This window comes from Vombatus ursinus, unplaced genomic scaffold (genome assembly GCF_900497805.2).
Source record: "Vombatus ursinus unplaced genomic scaffold, bare-nosed wombat genome assembly UNPS02014794.1, whole genome shotgun sequence".
NCBI classification, from domain to species: Eukaryota; Metazoa; Chordata; class Mammalia; order Diprotodontia; family Vombatidae; genus Vombatus; species Vombatus ursinus.
In genome coordinates, this window is record NW_020954572.1 from 18570759 (window position 1) to 18591711 (window position 20953).

General features: G+C 41.7%; 1 protein-coding gene and 1 pseudogene across 2 annotated transcripts in view; both read left to right on the forward strand.

Annotated features, from left to right (window-relative positions):
• Positions 1-1497: 1497 nt before the first annotated feature.
• On the forward strand, positions 1498-2565 carry LOC114048838 (annotated as a pseudogene).
• Positions 2566-11946: 9381 nt separating this feature from the next.
• Positions 11947-20953, forward strand: part of TGM5 (transglutaminase 5) — a 53487-nt gene continuing 44480 nt past the window's right edge. The window contains exons 1-3 of one of the 2 annotated variants that reach the window (XM_027870022.1): positions 11947-12099; positions 17963-18142; positions 18241-18486. In XM_027870022.1, the coding sequence (XP_027725823.1) occupies positions 12090-12099; positions 17963-18142; positions 18241-18486 (436 nt within the window). In that variant the 5' untranslated portion in view covers positions 11947-12089. Of the gene's footprint in view, positions 12100-15618; positions 15672-17962; positions 18143-18240; positions 18487-20953 lie in introns of those variants that run through there. The other variant, XM_027870023.1, reaches the window with a different exon arrangement.

A 20953-nucleotide genomic window follows, 5' to 3' on the forward strand; every position in this document is an offset into this window, starting at 1 on the left:
TTATATTCAAGGTCTTTGAGATTTCTTCTTCCCTGAAATCTTTGATGCTTTCAGTCTTTTCTTCCCCTTTATTTTCCTCATCACTCATTTCCTGACTCCATCCCCTCTGATTGTGGTTTCCTTGGAGGCTGGATCTCAAAGCATCTCAACCTCCTCACATACTTGGCAATTCATGGTTCACCAGCCTAGGTCTTTGCCACAATTGACTTTTGGGTGGTTAGAACTAGTCCCAGCTTTATGCTGTGTTCTTTCCTTTAGTCTTGGTAGAGTACTGTACAGCTCCCCACACTCAGAGTATCCTATCCTGGTAACTTGTTCTATTCCCTCTGCATCTGTTTTCTGGCCCAGAACTGGCAGTTCAAAGCCTGTTCTCCTCAGCACCAGCAGTTCAGAGCTTTGCTGCACTGATGCGTCTGGGTTATAGCCCAGGCAAACTTTTGCTCCTGAAGGGCTGTATCCAAGCTGGCTATCAAGGTCTGAACAATCCACAGCCTGGAACCAAGATTTCCACGATACTGGAAATGGAGAGGAGAGAATGGGGTATAGGAGTGTGTTTTGATGTAAGCCTATTTTGGGTCCTTGGGTCTGCTAGCACAGCCTTGCTGCCAGTAGCATGAGAGGTGGAGGAGGGGTAGTGAATAAGCTCAGTGTCAGTGAACATCATTTCTTGGGTTTTGGGATTTTTTTAAACTTTCTTTTGGATTCTGGATGTCCTAGACCATGGAAATAGCTGATGTTTGTTTTATCTTTGGCACACAATTTCTGTTTTGTAGAAACCTGAGAGGTTATAGAGCTCTTAAAAAAATGTCTAGACCACCATCTTGTCACTCACATGACCAAGGCAAAGCTTTCTTTAAGTTGGTTTTATCTCTACTGTTTCTTTCTGCTTTAATGGATGAAAGTACTCAGAAAGAGTACTAGGAAATTGGCAGGAGAGCCAAAGGAGAAAGCAATGGGCTCCCTTGAGTCTGACTAAGACGCCAGGAAGTCTGTCTCAGTCTGGTACATATCCACAATTCTCAGGCCTGGGCTAGAACCAGAGGCCTCTGAGGTGAAAGGTGAATATTTGCGTATTTGGCTCCATGATAAATTTTAGGGATAATATTAAGAAGCCAATCCCCAATAGACAAATGATTGAAAGATCTCAAAAAAAATGCAAATTATTAACAACCATATAAAAGGATGTTTAAAATCACTAATAATAAGAGGAAATTCACATAAAAAACTTGATATCTCTCTTCTTCCCCTCCCTCTCTTCTCTTTCCCGCTCTCATTCTCTCTCTTCTCTCTCTTTCTCTGTCTCTCTGTCTCTCCCCCTCCCTCTCTCTGTCTCCCCCAATCTCTCCCCCTCCCTCTCTCCCTTCCTCTTTTTCCCTCTTTTTTTCTCTCTCTCTCCCTCCCTCTTCCTCTTTCCCCCTCTTACTTTTCCTCTCTTCCACTCCTCTCTTCCCCTCTTCTTTCCATGGAGTGCCTATTAGCACAGAAAGTGGTGTAATGATGGCTATATTTACGAACCATACCATCTATCACCAATCACAAAAATGGCACAGGAATGGCACCAAGAAATCCAGGTCACAGAGATAGAAGTCTCTGAAAGGGGTTAACCTTTTTTTTTTTAAAGTTTGTAAGAAATAGGCACTTTCCCAAGAAACACAGGAAGTGATTGAAGAAGATGAATGCCAACAACAATATCAATAATGATAATGATGATAGCTAACATTTATATAGAGTTTACTATGTGCCAGGCACGGTACCAAGTGCTTTACAAACATTACCTCATTTGATGTGATCTTCACAACAACTCTGGGAAGCAGACATATGATCTTCATTTTACAGATGAGGAAACTGAGGCAGATAGAGGCTAAGTGACTTGCCCAGGATCACACAGCTAGTAAGTGTCTGCTGTGGCACTTGAACTCAGGTCTTCCTGACTTCAGACACAGTGTTCTATCCACTATGCCACCTAGCTGCTGAAGTCATCGAAGCATGAGCACAGGCCATCAAGACTCTGCGCACCAAGGTCTCCAAGTCCAAGCTCTTCAGGCCCAGGATCACCAGGTTGAGAGGCTAAGGCAAATGCCAGATGCACTAGCCCCAACATTGCCACCAAATGTCCAGGACCCAAAATTGGCACTAAATGCCCAGACCCCAACATCATTAAGCCTGATTCTAAAGTTACTAGAACCACTGACCCTAAACTTACCAAGCCCACAGACCTGAAGGTTTCCAAGCTAACTGGCCCCAAGAGTATAAAGCCTACTGACCCCATGGCCACCAAGTTTGATGCCAAGGCTACCAAATCTGGCCCCAAGGCCACCTAGTTTGGTACCAAGTTCTTCAAGGCCACCAAGTCTGACATCAAGGTCTCCAGAACCACCAAGTCTGATCCCAAGGCCACTAAGTCTGAAGCCAAAATTACCAAGTCTGATTCTAAAGTCAGGAAGCTCAGTGATTCCAAGGCTACTAAGCCCACTGACCCCAAACCTGCTGAGCTCACCCTATTCTAAGGCAGCCAAACCCAAAGATGCAGTGGCTAAGTCTACTATTCCTAAGCCTTCAAAATAGGTGCTTCAGGAGAGGACTTGTTTAAACTCTAAACTGCCATTTTTCTTAGCCAGGGTATGATTATTCACTATCCTGTTCAAATAAAAGAAATGGTGAGTCATAAGAAAAAAACCCAACACTGAAGTTTCACCCCTCACCACATAAATTGGCAAAGATGACAAATGACAGGAATAGTCAATATTGGGGTCAGGGAGAAGTGTAGAAAGGTAAGCACTCTAATGCTTTATTAGTGGAGCTATGAATAGGTGTAAACATTCTGGTTTTCTCTTTTTTTTTAAACTTAATTTATTCTACAATAAATGTTCCAACATTTTACATTAAGAAAACTTTTAATATGCACATGTCCCTTGCTGCAGTCACTTGTTTTATATGATTTGACATCGGTTCATAAGATTTTGAGACACATACTTTAATTCATCATTACCAAACATCATATTGGATATTAAACACACTTTTGATGAACAATCTAATTTTTCAAGTCTAGTCTTGATTGATTAGAGTATCATGACTTTTCTTTTTTAATTAAATTTCATTTTTCCAAACAAAAATCTTCCTTTTCTTATTCTCAATGTCTCCTCCCTCATTTAGAAAGCAAGAAAAACAAAATCCCTGTTACAAATATGCATAGTTGAGCAAAAACAAATTCCTGCAATAGCCATGTCTGCCCCCCCAAAATAGTCTCAATCTTCACCCTGAGTCTATCACCTCTCTATTAGGAGATAGGTAACAGGTTTCATCATGACTCCTCTGAAATAGAGGTTGGTCACTGCACTGATTAGTGTTCCTAAGTCAGCATAACCATTCTGGAAAGCAATTTGGAATTATGCAAATCAAGTGAATAAAATGTCCACATACCCTTTGATCCAGAGATTTTACTGCTAAGTACATATCCCAAGAGATCACTGACATAAAGAAAGACTCCATATATACCTATATATTTATAGCAGAGAATTGAAAATAAAGATGCCCATCAATTGATGAATGCCCAAACAAACTGTGGTATGTGAATGTGATGGAATATTACTATGCTATAAGAAAAGACAAATCTGATGAATATAGAGAAACATGGTAAAGACTTACAGGAACTGACATAAAGTGAAGTAAGCAGACCTATTATGATATACACAACAACTACAAAAATATAAATGGAAAGAACTATCACAAAACAATTGAAACTGAATGATAGAAAATGATAAAGCTTGACTCAAAAGAAGAGATGTAAGAAGACACATCCCCCTTGCTCCTTTTCAGAGGATGGGGGTCCACAAGCATGCAATGGTGCATAGTATGTCAAATTTTTTGATGTTTATTAGTTTTGCTGCAAAAGTTTTCTATTCTTCCTCTTTAAAAATATTTATTTATTATAAGGGATAGTTCTCTGGGTTGTGGTTGTGATTTGGCCTTCATTCTCGAAGAGGACTATGACACCAGGGAGATGATGACATGACTTGCAAATGAACTGGATTTAAGTGAGGGAAAGTTGTGCAAAGTCACCAGTCTCACTTTCTCCTCCACAGTCATCTGGGTCCAGTGGCCAAATATTGATCAGGACAACTGGAGATGGCCCAGGATGTAGTGGGAGACCTTGGCCCTTTTAAACTAAGGTCTTTTAGGTTTTCACTTTGAGTGAGGCAATACCCAATCAGTGAATAGGCTTTTTAAAGGAATGAATCAAGGGATGGCCCCTTTAATAATAATAAAAAAAATTAAACTGGGAGGGGAAGACCCTCTGGGTTGCTGGCCAAAAGAGAAACTATTACAATTTACATTCACTCTGAGCCAGGAAGGCCCAAAAAACTACCATTAAGTGGTGCTTGGGCAGGGACCTATTGTTGTCCAATCTATGAGATCCACAGTGAATTCACTGTGTCTTCAAGGCTTTGAGAAAGAAATCCAGGCAGCAAACCCCAAGTTAACTAGGTAGCTTTCAGCCATCAAAATTTACCTTCCTTTGTGCCAGAGCACCCTCAGGCAAGGGAAGAGGAAAGAGGAGAGAAAGGGGAGAGGAGAGGGGAAGAGGGGATAGGGGAGAGGGGAAGAAGGGGGAGAAGAGGAGCTGAGTTGTCCACCTGGAACTGGCCAGCTGGGTCACCATTCAGGCAGCTTGGACTACTCACAGGTTATGGTTTGTCCTTTGTTCTCAAAGAGGACCATGACGTCAGGGAGATTGATGACATGACTTGCGATTGACTTTGATTTTGCATGAGGGAGGGCTGTGCAAAGTCAGCAGCATAGGAACCAAAGAAAAATGAACTTTTGGAGTCAGTCATAGAGAATAGAGCCAGTCGGTATAAACCCAAAATTTGAGTAATGAGGATGTGGGCCACAGGTAATGTGTGAATAAACAAACGTACCTCCTGTTTCAACCATTCACGCGTATAGATCCTGCTATGATTAATTACATATAAATTCATATTCTCTTTTTGTCATTAAATGTACTGTTAATGAACATTAATAGTATAACTATTCTTTGAGGTGGGGAGGGTGGTTTATGACTTTTTTGGGATGTAAAAAGGAATCGTCGCACTTAAAGGGTAATGAGCAACTATTGATCTACTCCACCAGTGAAGGCAGGTACCTTTGAGTAGTAGATATGGTACATGGAAGGTCAAATGTAAGGGGGAAGAAAGAAGTTAGTCATTTTCCATAGAAAAAAACCTCTTGCAAGCATTACATATACCGTCAGACTCAAGTGATATTAGTGTTGCTAAACTGCTTTTTTTCCCTTCTTATTGTTTGTTATAGGAGCTTTTCTCTGCATAAGAGAGGGGAAAAATCTCAATCTCAATCAATATTTCTCTCTCTCTCTCTCTCTCTCTCTCTCTCTCTCTCTCTCTCTCTCTCTCAGCTAGATGGTACAGTGGATAGAGCACTGGGCCTAGAGTCAGGAAGACCTGAGTTCAAATCTGGCCTCAGACACTTATCAGCTGGGTGACCCTGGGCAAGTCACTCAACCCTCTTTTGCCTCAGTTTCCTCATCTTAAAATGAACTGGAGAAGGAAATGGCAAACCACTCCAGTATGTTTGCCAAGAAAACCCCAAATGGGATCATGAAGAGTCAGACTCTATTGAATACCAGTTCTCTGGGAGGAGGCAAAGGAAGGAAAATGGGGAAAAATCTGGGTGAGGTAAAAACCACAGTTTAGTAATTTTTCAGTTGTATCCAACTCTTCATGACAAATTTGAGGTTTTCCTTGGTAAAGATACTGGAGTAGTTTGCCATTTTCTTTACCAGCTCATTTTACAGTTGAGGAAACTGAGGCAAACAGGGTTAAGTGGCTTTCCCAGGGAAGTCCTACAAGTATCTGAGGCCAGATTTGAAGTCAGGAAGATGAGTCTTCCTGAGTACAGGCCTTGCACTCTGTCTACCACTGCACCACCTAAAAACCACTGATATCAATAAAAATGTATATTAAAAAAAGAAACTAAAGTATTAAGAAAGGGAGAGACTCTGGAATGGGTCAAGAATCCATTCCCCATAGGACTTAGCAGATACAGCCTCACTTAGGTGATGTGATCTGGTCCCTAGAACATCTTAACCTAGTTATTTTCCACTCACTGGGCTAGCATCTACTAAGATCATCAAAGGCACCCTCCAAACCCCAAATTAATTGCTTGTCATGAGACTCTAACTAAAAAATAAGACAAATGAAAAGCAGAATAAATTAAAATGGCTCATTAGGCCCATTGCCTGCCTTTCATTAAGCCCCTAGACATGCAAACTATACTTATTTTCTTGGCTGGGTAAATATGTTTTATGTGCATTTGTGGTTTCCACTTTTTTTTTGTGCCAAGTTGGATCCTCTGCTTTTATGAAAGTCAAACATGCACAGCCTAAAGGAGTTCCTTTTGGTATTATTCTTCTCTTGGCCCAAATTTGGCCTAGGTGTGGCAGCTCCCTCCCTTCCCTTCTCAGTTACCCAGGCTCCAGTTCTCTGTTTTTACACACCTAAGCCTACAGGATCATCTTGTACTGTTTTCTAAGGCCACCAGCTAAGGATAGATGAAGTGATCTCAGTTCACGTGTCACCAAAAAAGAAAATCGAATGGGCCATTGTGTTAGCAGAACCATCAAGTTGCCTCAATAACAAGAACAGGCATGACCCTTTCATTTGTCAACAGTGGACCCCTGGGAAGTGGCCAAGTCATTTCAAGGGGTCTGGCAACCCATATAGAGGTCCATATGGAAGGGGCTGACTAATCAATCAACATTTATTAAGCACCTACTATGTGCCAGATACTGTCCTAAAAGCTAGAGATATTAAAATAATAATAATAATTATAGTAACAATAACTAATGTTTATATAGTGCTTACTATATACCAGGTCCTATGCAATTATCTCATTTCATCCTTACAACAACTTTGGGAGATAAGTGCTATTATTATTTCCATTTTACAAATGAGGAATTGCCCAGGATCACACAGCTCTTAAGAGTCTGAGGCTAGATTTGAACTCAGGGTCTGAAACTCAGGCCAAGTGCTGCATCCACTGCACCGTCTAGCTGCCAAAAAAAGTTCACAATCCAATGGGGAGACAACAAATCAGGGACTGATTAAGGGAGTTGTATGAAGACCCTGACCCCAAGATTCAGGAGAGATTCTAAGCACATAGATTCAGAGCTAGAAGAGATCTGGGACCCAGGATGGTTAAGTCATTTGCCCAAAGTCACCCAGGCTATAAACATCAGAGGTGAGACTTAAACCCAGATTCTCCGACTCCAGAACCAGTATCCTCGTTCCCTTGATCGCTTCATCTTGATGAAAGTGCAGGGCAGTAAGCCGTTGTCGGAGAGAGGGGGTATTTGAGAAACCCCTTCCCATTGAGATGGTAGACCCAACCACTGGCACCTTGCTAAGTCAACAAAAGACAGTACTTGATCATATCTCAGTGAAGGGTGGCTAGATGGTATAGTGGAAAGACTGCTGGACCTGGAGTTAGGGACAACTGAGTTCAAATACAGCCTCAGATGCCTATTAGCTCTGTGATTCTGGGCAAGGCACTTAATCTCTCTCAGCCTCAGTTTCCCCATGGGGAAAATGGTACCATTTTAGTTGTGAGGATAAAATGAGATTTTGTTTATAAAGTGCTTTGCAAAATTTAAGGCTCTATATAAATGCCATTATTATTATTGTTGTTATTATTAATTGGTGACAGGGACTATTTTTAATAGGAATCTACTGGGTTGGAGTCACCCCTTGTAGCCTCCAAGGAATTGAGTTGCAGTGACCAAGGCTGCCTCCAAGATGACTTGTTTGGCTGGGACTCTTGAGAGGATATAGTCATAATCACAAAATCACAGAATCTGACAGTTGGAAGGGATTTGAGGCCATCTAGCTCCACTCATAGTAATTAATGATAATTAATAACAATTAACATATATATGTATAGATACCACTTACTATGTGCTAGATACTTTACAATAATTATCTCACTTGATTCTTCCAACACCCCTGGGAGACAGGTGTTATTATTGCATCCATTTTACAGATAAGGAAACTGAGGCAGACAAGAGGTTAAAGAGATTTACCCAAGGTCACCCGGCTAGTAAGTGTCTGCGGCTTGATTTGAACTCAGGTCTTCCTAATTCCAAGCCCAGCGCTCTATCCAGTGTGCCGCTTAGCTGCCATATGCAAAAGGAATCCTCACCGTAATAAACCCAATAAGTGGTCACCTAGCCTATGCCCGAAGAGCTTGGGGAGGGGAAGCTCATCACCTCTAGAGTTAGCACAACCTTGTTAGAGGAACCACTCCTCTGCTGGAATGCTCTCCCTCCTTTCCTCTGCCTTCTGGCTTCTCTGGCTAAAAATCCCAGCTTAAATCCCACCTTCTACAAGAAGACTTTCCCGATCCCCCTTAATTCTAGTGGCTTCCAGTTCTAATTGGTTATCTCCAATTTATCCCGTACATTGCTTATGTGAATATAGTTATTTGCATGTTGTCTCTCTCATTAGACTGTAAATTCCCTGAGGTCGGGGACTGTCTTTTGGCTTTCTTTATATCCCTAGCACTTAGCAGGGGCCATCTCCAGTCATCCTGATCTGATGGCTCCAGAGGAGAAAGTGAGGCTGGTGACTTTGCACAGCCCTCCGTCACTTATATCCAATTCACTTGCAAGTCATGGCATCACCTTCCCGATGTCATGTTCCTTTTTGAGAACAAAGGACAAACAACAGCACTTGGTACAGTGCCTGACACGTAGCAGGCACTTAAATTATTGGCTGACTTTGTGCTGGTCTGCCAAAGAGAACCAAAAGAATGCTATCACGCCTTCTTATCTCTTCTCTGTTTGGAAGACAGAGCAGAGCACAGGGCAGCACCCTTGGGTTGGAAGGGAAAAAAGAGGTTAGTCATTTTCAGTCGAAAAAGCCTCTTACAACATGGCATACATTGTCAGACTTCTTGAAGGGGAGAGGGATTTGGGCAGAACTATAACTAGGAATTCTTGCTCTCAGGAAAAATTCAGTTAGGGGTGAGAATTGGATTTACAAACCAAACACCAGCTGGTTCCACTCTCCAGTAGAGGGTGTTAACAATTTGAATCTCAATAGCACATTATTTAATTCTCCAATCAAGTAATAGAAAGGAGATCCTCAGTGCCAAGAGGATGACATATAAAATTTCAAGCTAATGGGAATATGTGCCAACTTCTCAAATAGGCACAATATAGATGGGACACTTCACTCCACCCTCCTTAAATCAGCTTGAAGAAGTACAACCCCAGAAGTCAGGGCCCTCGAGCAAAGGTCTGGTCACTCTGCCCTACTTATGGTTCTGGTTGTGGCAATACCTGTTAGCTACCCCCAATGATGCCTCAATATTTTCCAGAGCTGGACCTGTGGAAAATTAAGAAGTAGGAAGCTTATCTCTTGGTGCCACCACCTCTTAAATTTTCTGTTCCCCCACTCACTGTGATACCTCACCTGGCTCCGCTTTCCTATGCCAGCTAATAATTAACTAGTAATTGCAAGTTACATTTATGTAGGGTTTTAAAGTTTACAATTCTGTGAGGAAGGCAGTGCTGATATTATCAGCTCCATTTTATGTCACAGAGAGGTTAAATGACTTGCCCAGGGCCACACAGACAGAGAGCGTTAGATATGGGATTCAGGTCAGGGGGATAATAATAATAATAATAATAACAACATCTACCTCCCAGGGTTGTTACAAGGATCAAATACTATAATATTTGCAAAGCATTTATCATAGTAGCTGGCATGCAGTAGGCACTATATGAATGCTAGCTATTATTATTATTATTAATTAACTTTCCAGTACACTTTATGTACTCTTTTCAACGTCAAGCTAAAGAAGCAATTCCAATTTCAGGTATAATAGCCATCCATGTAATGACCCTCAAATCATACTGACCTTTCTTTCACTCCATCAGTCATAGGACAGGCCTACACACCACCACGGGACTTTTTTTCTTAAGTTTTATTGCTTTTCTTTGTTTTTTGATTTAAGAAATAAATCCCTTCCCAAAGAGCCATTTCTTATAACAGTCTAAAAAAAGAGTTTCCCTCTTTTCAGCAGAACTAATGAATATATCAAAAAAGTCTAACATCATATGCAATGTTCCACACCCATAGACCCCCACATTTGCAAAGAACCATCCTATATTTCCTCTTGCTTTAATATATTTACTTTGTAAATTTCTCTGGTTTTATCAAATTTGATGCAGGGCAGTATTGCAAAGAAGGGCAGCTAGGTGGCGCAGCAGATAGAGTGCCAGGTCTGGAGTCAGGAGGACTCATCTTCCTGAGTTCAAATCTGACCTCAGACATTTACTAGCTGTGTGACTCTGAGCAAGTCACTTAACCTTGTTTGCCTCAGTTTCTTCATCTGGAAAATGAGCTAGGGGGCAGCTAGGTGGCACAGTGGATAGAGCACCGGCCCTGAAGTCAGGAGGACCTGAGTTCAAATCTGGCCTCAGACCAAACACTTGACACTACTAGCTGTGTGACCTTGGGCAAGTCACTTAACCCCAATTGCCTCACTAAAAAAAAAAAAAGAAAGAAAGAAAGAAATTTAAAAAAAAAATAAAGAAAATGAGCTAGAGAAGGAAATGGCAAACCATTTTAGTATCTTTGCCAAGAAAAACCCAAATGGAGTCACAAAGAGTTGGACACAACTGAAAACCACTGAATAAGTGTTAAAAGAAATGTTTTCTCATATTAGAGCAGGCTGGATTTTATTGGCACTTGATATAGAGAAAGGGTACCGTTGGGATATCTATTCAGTATCATACTAAGTTCTGAGCAGAGTAGACTGGCTGAGGGTGAGTACCTCAACCATGTCTCACCCCAAGGCTCCACTTGTCTTGACCATCAGGCAGAACTAAGGACTAGACATCTCCTTTTTTGCCATGTTCTAAGAGGGTGACCAAATTGTTAAGTTTGGCCCTGATATTCCGATATTTATTCCTTCCAATAAAGAAGCTCCCCTTTCCCATTGGAGGTGTGGCTAAAAAACAATTCCTATGAAAAAGAGCTGAGGGTCTTGGTGGATTGCACACTCAATATAAATCAATGGTGTGATATGGCAACCAAAAAAGCTAATGCTATTCCAGGCTGCACTGAGGGATGCAGAATATCTAAACTGAGGGAAGTCATAGTCCCACTATATTCTACCCTGATTGTGCCATATCTCCAGTATTGTTTTCAATATTTTAGGAAAAACACATAATTTTAAGAAAGACCTAGACAAGCTAGAGCATTTCCACAAGAGGGTGACCAGTCTGGCTAGAGGATGAAAGAATACACCTTACAAGGATCAGTTGGAGGAACTGGGAAAGTTTAACCTATTGAAGAGAAAACACAAAAGAGACAGGATAACAGCCTTCAAGTATTTGAAGGGCTACCATGTAGAAGGACAAGATTTGTTCCAAATGATCCCACAGGGCAGAACTAGACTAGGACCAGCGATGGATGTTGCGTGGATGTAGATCTCGACACAATGTAAGAAAAAAAAAAGCCCTTCCTAACAGAGCTATCTCAAAATGGAATGGGCTGCCTTGGGAGAGAGTGGGTTCCTCCTCAGTGGGGATCTTTAAGAAGCAGATGGATGACACTTGTTGAGAATTCATTGAGAGGATTCTTGACCGGACACAAGATGGCGGTCAGCGAGGCCTTGAGCTCCTAGGTCTTGTGATCCTTTTCTTTGTTACTCTCCTACTGCTGTCGCCTTTCTACCTGGCACTGGGGCTGAATACACCTTCTGAGAAATAGTAGTATTGTTTAATATTTATCAAAGGCCCACATGACACTTGGTCCTCACAGCTCATTGGTCTCTACACCTCCTGCTAAGCCAAGCAACCCTGCCAAGAAAAACCCGAGGTGAACTGAGAAAACCAGTTGTGATCTGCCCTGTAACCAGGAGGAAACATCCTTGCTAGGCCCGCCCCCAGCACCTTCTGGAGTTGATTGAATGGAAGGTGAGGTCAAAATTCCGGGCACAGCTTCCCTGAAGCTCCAGTCCATCCAGCTGTTGTGCAGGCAGCAGAGCAGAGAGAAGCATCAGCCATGGCACAAGGTAGGAAAGGACTCACGCACACCCATAAACACATAGGACAGTAGCTGAGAGGACTGAGAAAGGAGAGAGAAAATGGGGATGTGGAGGGAAGAGAGATGTGAACTGAGGAAACCAAGCCAGGCTGAAAGAGCAGGTGTGGAACGCTGAGAAGAAAACTTAGGGACAAACCTGACTGTCTGCTGATCAACAAAGAGGCAGGAGGTTTGGGGATGATGGGAGCATCAGGCAACTGGAAGCCAGGTGTAGAAAGCAAAAGCCAGGGTCAGAGTTCAGGAGGCCAGCATGACCTCTGGCAGAACATCTGGAAACTTTAGAGGTGGGGGCTTTAGAGATGCTTTAGTCTAACCTCTTCATTTTACAGATGGGGAAACTGAGGCTCAGAGAGGTAATTTGTCCAAGGTCATACAACTGGCTAGTGAGTGACAGAGTTAGTCTTTGGACTCAAAGCTCCAGAGTTCTTTCCTCTACTCTCTGCTGCTTCTCAAGAGACCCAAGTTCTACTTCTGGCTTTGCCATTAAATTGTTATGTGGCCTGGGCAAGTCACCTTTCTGGAGTTTTCTCCTCCCTTCATGAGGGAGGGCTGATGAAGCTTGCCCTACCTGCCTCACAGGGTTGTGGTGAAGAAAGTGCTTTGCAATTCATAAAGCCCTATCTAAAATTAAAGCTTTGGAGAATCTTATATTTTTTCTTGACCTCAGGGGCCTCTAGTTCTGTGCCCCACTTCTCCTCCACATCATCCTACATCACTATCCTGTCTGCATCCTTAATCTGTTTCCTGTAATTCTGTAAATCCTCCTTCCTTTCTCCTTTGTAAAATTCTTATTCATCTCACACAACTTTCACAAAACCACTCTTGGGGCAAAAGCACACACCCTGACCTACTAATGTAAAATACAAAGTCACAGGATATGAAAAATCCTAAGATACAGCTTTGTCCCAATGATGAGTGTAGGAGCAGACAACAACCAGAAATGGTCTGTTTTAAGAGAGTTAGTTACGAGAGGTATTTGCTGTGTTGTCAACTAGTTACGTCCAACTCTTAGTGACCCCATTTGGGGTCTTCTTGGCAAAGATAGTGGTGTGGCTTCCCATTTGTCATTTTCCAGAAGAGGAAACTGAGGCAAACAAGGTTCAATGACTCACTGCTCTCTGAGGCTGCATTTGAACTCGGGTCCTCCTGACTCCAGAGCCAGCACTCTATCCACAATCCACTCAACTGTCCCATATAATGTTTCATATAACGAGAGGTATACAGCAGTTAAATCTATGTTACAAAGTGACACATGTTTATTTTTCCTATACTCATTAGCCGTTGTCTTTCTGCTATGTTGAACAAAGTAGTACTGTAGTCAGTACAAAATATTTGGTTTTTTACTCAATTTTATTTTTTAATTGACCAAAATCCACCTTCTTCTCCTCTCACTCCTCTCTCTCCCAAATAAAAAAGAAAAACATAGCTCTTGTAATAAATATGCATAGTCAAGCAAAACAAATTCCCCCATTGTTCACATCCAAAAAATACTATATGTCTCTAAGTATAACCAGAGTCCATCACTTCTGTCAGGAGGCGGGCAGCAGTTGTCATGACTCCTCTGGAATAATGGCTGGTCAATGCGTTGATCAAAGTTATTAAAGCTTTCAAAGCTTTTACAATATTGTGGCTATTATAGAAATGATTCTCCTGGCTTTTCTCAGTGAACAGTATTTATTCAATATCACTAACTAGCCTTTTGTATGTGCATGTTACTGTCCCAGATAAGAGTGGGCTAGAGAGTGAGTGTGTGGAAGGTTAGACAGGAAGTTGGATATAGTGGAAAGAACACTACATCTGGGATTAAGATCTGTTTTTACCACTAACTTGGGAACCTTTGAGTAAATCAATTCACCTCTCTAGGCCTCAGTTTCTTTGTCTGTGAAATGAGAGGGTTCAGTTGTATCATTAAAATAACTGAGAAGCTTGACCCTAGAAAAGAGCTGAAAAATATACCTTCTTCCCTTCTTTGCAGAAGTGGGGGTTTATGGGTATGGAATACTGCATTCACTGTCAGACTCAGTTAATGTGTTGGTTTTGCTGAAATTGTTTTTTTCCTCCTTTCTTTTAAAAAAATTCTTTGTTACACGGGATGGTTCACTTGGTAGGAGAGGAAGGAAGGACGTATTCAGTAATAAAGGTTACATAAAAGCAAAATACATCAATAACTTTTTCAAATGAGATGGTTGTACTGGGTGTCCTCTAAAGCTCATTCCTGCTCTCAATTGGATGCTACTTTCACTACTACTGGGGAAATAAGTCAAAACATGTTCCCTGCTGAAAGTATGTCAGTAGGATTTTTTTTTAATGTGAAAAGACTAGGTGCTATAAAGAGATGCTGAGGACATAGTCCCTGTCCTCAAGGAACTTACAGTCTAGTGGGAGACACTGGACAAACACATGTGATATAAGAACACTTTAAAAAGATATACAAGGGACTGTATGGTGCTACATACACCTGCAGGGAGGCCAGAGGAAGTGGGGAAATTAGAGGTGGGCTGATATCAGTCAGAGAAGATTTCACAGAGGAGGTGAATTGTGTGGTGTTCTGGAGGAGGAAAATGGCATGGGAAGGGGCATTCCACATATGGGAGCAGAGTTAGAGGTGGGAAGGAATAAATCTCATGTGTGGGGAATAGAAAGCAGATTTTTTTTTTTACTCGAACAGAGAATCAAGGCTGGAATGGTAGGAAGAAGGTAAAAGTATCCAGAGGAGTCATGTGAAAGAGAAATTACACATATTTTGCTTGGTACCAAAGGAAATCACTTGTGCCAATGAGTGGAAGATGAAGAGAGATAAATTTAACGTCCAAATAAGGGAAGAATTTCTTACAATAAAAAAAATTTAAAAGAGGAAGAAAAAAATTCCACACAACTAACCAACCTATAGAAAAGTCTAACATTTTTTTTTGAGGCAATCAGGGTTAAGTGACTTGCCCAGGGTCACACAGCTAGCAAGTATGTGAGGCCAGATTTGAACTCAGGTCCTCTTGACTTGAGGGCTGGTGCTCTATCCACTGAGCCCCCTAGCTACCCCAAAGTCTAATATTTATGCAGTATTCCACATCCATGGTCTCCCACCTCTGCAAAGAAGTGAGGGAAGATGTCTTCTCTGTCTTCTTTGGGGTCATTTGGTTATTATAAATTTGCAATTTGAAGAATCTTATATAATCTCTTACTTTATTTTGTGGTTGTTCTTTCCATTTACATTATTGTAGTCGTTATGCATATTGTTTTCCTGGTTCTGCTGACTTCACTTTACCTCCGTTCATGCAGTAAGAATAATAACAATAACAATGATAGCTAGCATTTATTTAACACATAAAAGTCTGTAAAGCACTTCACAAATGTTATCTCATTTTGTCTTCATAATAATCATTGGAGGTAGGTGCTATTATCTCCATTTTACAGAGGAAGAAACTGAGGTAGTCAGAGGTGAAGTGACTTTGTTTCTCTGTATTCATCAACTAGATATTATTATTATTACGACCAGACATTGGGAAGAAGAGGAAGAAAAATAGCAGCAACAACAGCTAACACGTACGTAGCTTCAACTATGTGCTATGTACTTTACAAATCTTATCTCGTTGCTCCAGGAAAAGCATGGAGAGACTTGCACAAGCTGATGCAAGGTCTCAAATGCTGGACTCAGGAATGTAGACTTCATTCCATGGGCAACGGAAGTTTTTCAAAGTTTTAGATGGACAGGACCACAGCTGTATTTAGGGCAGGTTAATCAGACATTATATAGGATAGACTAGAAACAGGGAAGAGACCAGAGATCAAATGGAGACCAGTTAGGACAGGGGTTCTTCACTTGGTGTCCATGGATAGATTTCAGGAAGTCTATGAACTTGGATGGGAAAAAATTACATTTTTTAATTTATGGTATAAAAGAAACATTTCTATAACATAGTAGAATAAAAAAGATGATTGTACATGAAACTGCAAACCTACTGTGCACAACTTGTTATTCTTTTCAAATATACAACTATATAAGTTTTTTTTCCTCCCCCACCCTAGAGATGGCTACCATTAGACACAAATATATGTGTAGATATATACATACACATATACACATACATACATATATACACATATATGTGTATATATATATATTATTCTATACATACTTCTATTTATCAGTTCTTTCTCTGGATGCAGATAGCATCTTTCTTCACATGTCCTTTATAGTTAATTTGGGCATTTATAATAGTCAAAATAACTTACTCAAAGTTGTTCTTAAAACAATATTATTGTAACTGTAAAAAATTAAAATTTAAAAATATGTTTTAATTTTCATTAACTTTCGGTTTCCTTTTCAGTTCTGTGTATTTTATTTTCTGCATTTAAAAACATGATTCTGTGAAGTCACCAGACTGCTAAAGGGTCCCTAACACAAAATAAGTTCAGAATCTATTAGAAGATTGTTTACAAAAATCAAGTGAGGTGACAACATTCGGATCGGGGTGGTTGTGTCGGTGGGAATAGAAGAAAAACGATGGGGATGAGGAACCAAGGAGAAGAATTTCCATTCTGGATTTGATTCTCACCAACAGGGAAGAATCCATCAACCAGCATTTATTAAACCTGCTGTGTGCCAGGAGCTGTACTGGGCTCTAGGGATGCAAGTACAAAGAATGAAGCAATTCTTACTTGCAAGGATACCACAGCCTAATGGAGGAGATGAGTATTTATATAAATAGATATAGCACAAATATAAAAAGTAGCTAAATACAAGTTAGTTTGGAAGGTAAGAGACTAGCAGATTGCGAAATCAGAAAAGGCTTCTCAAGCATAAGACGGTGCTTAAGATGAAGCAGTGGCAAAGGTTGGGGAGGAGGGAGTACATGCCATGTATGCAGAAGGGGAAAGATAGGTTGAGAATAGGATGGAAGTGATGGGAACCCTGGGGGAAGTGGCTGCTTCACATTAGAATTTGTGACAGAGAGTAAGTACAGCTAAATAAATCATCATTTAGATTTTTATAGAGCATAATTCAGAGGGCCAGCCAGATGATTCAGTGCTGGACCTAGAGTCAGGAAGACCTGAGTTCAAATCCAGTCTTAGACCTTTACTAGCTGTGTGACCCTGAGCAAGTCACTTCACAGTGTTTGCTTCAGTTTCCTCATCTATAAAATGAGCCGGAGAAGGAAATGGCAAACCACTCCAGTATCTCTGCCAAGAAAATCCCAGATGGGGTCACAAAGAATTATACACGACTGAAATGAACAAAAAGGAAAAACATCCTATCCATTACAGCGTCCCAAAGTAGAATGGGCTCCCTTGGAAGGTAACGGTGTCCCCTCATTGGTGATGACTGCTTGTAGATAGGTTGCAGAGGGGATTCTTGTTCAGGCGCAGGTTGGGTGGTACAGGCCAAGGTCTCTTCTAGCTCTGAGATTCTGTGAAGCCTTCAAATATTTGAAGATAGACATTAAATCCCCCCTCAATCTTTTCTTCTCCAGGTTGTGCCATCTTTTATTCCATTTTATGCTTGAGAAGGAAGAACGGGGAGCCCTGGTTGCCCCAAATTCAATTTCTTTTCAGGGTCTGCCCCAAAGTGATGGACGACAGCCCTGCCAGTCTGGCTTATGAAGCGCCTAGGACATGGGGCATCTTCCTGGTGGTGGATGCTTTCCTTAACCCTGTCTCTTACGGGGACACTCAGGCTCTCTTGTCTCCAGGTCTTTCTACTTCAACAGAAGAGAGGAAGCCGGATGCCAAGCAACCTGCAGCTTTGGTTCCCTAGCCACAGAGCTGGGCTCCTCAGGGGAGTTAGGCTAGGCTAAAAGTAAGAGGGACAACTCTTGTTCTCTGCCTCTTCACAGGGCTGGAGGTGTCTGTCTCCGATTTCCAGTGCTACCAGAACAACGTGCAGCACCACACGGAGGAGATGAGCTTCCAGCGGCTCATAGTACGTCGGGGCCAGGACTTCTCCATCACCCTGTACTTCAAGAACAGGGGATTCCAGTTGGACATGGACAAAATCATCTTCATCACAGAGACTGGTGAGTCATCCCCCAAGAAGGGAACTGAAAAGTGGAGGGTGACTGGGAGAGACCAGTACTGCTTTGGTCTCGTCACAAACATTTCTGTTGGTCCTTAGGTCCAAAGCCTGACCTCTCCATGGGCACCCGAGCAGTATTCTCCATAGAAGAACCAAGCTTCAAGAGCCCTTGGATTGCTCTGATCAAGTCCAATGGGACCAACTTCCTGGAAGTCAGTCTGTGTGCCCCGCCCATGGCAGCGATTGGTCAATACCTTCTGAAGGTTCACATCGATTCCTTCCAAGGACCAGTCTCAGCATATCACCTTGGGGAGTTCATCGTTCTCTTCAATCCTTGGTGTCCAGGTAGGGATCAGTCATCAAGCCCTGCTCTCCCCTTTCTGTTGTTATTCAGTCATTTCAGTTATGTCCAACTCTTTGTGACCCCATTTGGTTTTTTTTTTTGGCGAAGTGACTACAGTGGTTTGCCATTTCCTTCTTCATCTCCCTTTACAGATGAGGAAACTGAGGCAAACAGGGTTAAGTGACTTGCCTAGGGTCACACAGCTAGTAAGTGTCTGAGGCCGGATTTGAGCTCAGGTCTTGCTGACTCCAGTCCCAGAGCTCTATCCATTGCTCTACCTAGCTGCTCCTCCCCTTTCTGCCTATCTGAAATTATGATGGACTGTCCTTCGATCCTTATCCGTCATCCCTAGCACTTCGTCCCCATTCTCAGGCCCCCAGCTCCAGGTATTAAGACACATGCACTCCAGGGGCTGGGAACCTTTAAAAATGATTTCATTTGAAAAAAAATCCAACAACAATAACTGAAGACTATTAATGAATCCTCAAACCTTTTTTTTTTGGCTGTGCCAATGACCACACTGGCCACATCCTTAACACAGACCTGGCTGGAATTTTTTTATGGCTACTAGTACAACAGATTATATAGTGTGAAGATTATGTATTTAGAACTGTAAGGGATCTCAGAAGCCAACTGATCCAACCCCCTTTATTTTACAGAGAAGGAAACTAAGGCCATAGAGGATATGTGGCTTGCCCAAGTAAAGATCTGAGCCTAGGTCCTCTCATGCCAAATCCAGAGCTTTTTCCTTTTGTATCTGGGTACATGTGTGTATCCACACACATATGTAATACATACATTCATTTTTCAAACTGCTCTCATGTTATCTCATTTGATCCTCAGAACAACCTGATGACATTCGTGACAATAGCAATACACATTACTGTGACCACTTGACAGATAAGGAAACTGAAGCCTAGAGAGTGGAGTGAACAAGTATTTATTAAGTGCTTCCTATGTGCCAGGCACTGTGCTAAATGCTGAGGAGTCAAAGAAAGTTTTTGTAAAGTTTGTAAATAAAAGGTTTTTTTAAATTTAAAAAAAGGTCCCTGCCCTCAAGGAGCTTACATTCTAATGGAGAAGACATACAAATACCTAGGAACATATAACATCTATAAATGGAAGCCACAAATAGGGTAGAGATGAGGGGATCAGGAAAGACCCCTTGGATTTTGAACTGAGTCTTAAAGGAAGCTAAGAAAGCTAACAGTCATAGGTGAGAAATTAGGGCAAATAACTTGTCTAGGGGGGCAGCTAGGTAGCGAAGTGGATAGAACACCGGCCCTGGAGTCAGGAGGACCTGAGTTCAAATCTGGCTTCACATACATAACACTTACTAACTGTGTGACCCTGGGCAAGTCACTTAACCCCATTGCCTAGCCAAAAAAACAAACAAACAAATAAATGGCTTGTCCAGGGTCACTGAGCAAGTGCCTGGTGGAGTTATGATTAGAATTCAAGTCTCCTGACTCCTAGTTTCTGCTGCCCCTACAGTAACAGCATGTTATACCCACTAGATCACACCCTTTCTTTAGTTCACTGCCATTTCTGACTAAGACACGTTATTTTAAGGACCTTTGTCCTTAATTGGGTCAGAGGATGGTTGCCGATGCATACTCAGAGACTTAAGACTTCTCTCTCTGGGCCTTCCTTCTCGGGTGCTACTCCATGTTATGCAACAAAAGGCATATCCCAGGTCACTAGACAAGTTTGTCAATGTCCTTTCTAAAATGAGGTGCTCAAGACTGAATACAATGCTCCAGACTGTCTCACCTAACTAAGGCAGAGTAAACCAGGAATGTCACCTCCCTTGTTCCAGACATCTAGTGATGCATCTGCTAATACAGCCTTTGGTTGCATTAGCTTTGGGGGATCCCATGCCACGCTGCTAGTTTATATTGAGCTTCCAGTCTCTTAAATCCCCTAAAGTTTATTCATGTGAACTGTTGCCTTGCTATGCTGCTCCAATCCTGTCCTTGGGTAACTGATTTTTGGAATACCAAATGTCAGACTTTAATTTTTTTTGTGGATCAGACCTGAGATTTCACTCTTATTGGGAATTCCCAGTGAGAAAATTCACTCTCCCAATGCAAGATCAGCACCTGCTCTTGTATCTTAGAGAGTTTGCAGGGGGCACTGAAAGGTTAAATGACTTGCTGAGGGTCACACAGCCAGAATACGTCATAAATAGGACTTGAACCCAAGTGTTCTTGACCCTAAAGAGAGAGCTCTATCCATTATGCGGAGCTGCCTCTCTTTGCTTCACCACTTGGCCTCATTCAGCCCTATTCACTATTTGTGGGACCCTGAGCAAATCACTCTGCCTGCCTCAGTTTTCTTCAACTATAAAATGGGGATAAATAATAGCGAATACCTCATAGAGTTGTTGTGAAGATCAAATGAGATATTATTTGTAAAGCACTTCACACAGTGCGTGGCACATAGTAGGCATTTAATAAATGCTTGTTC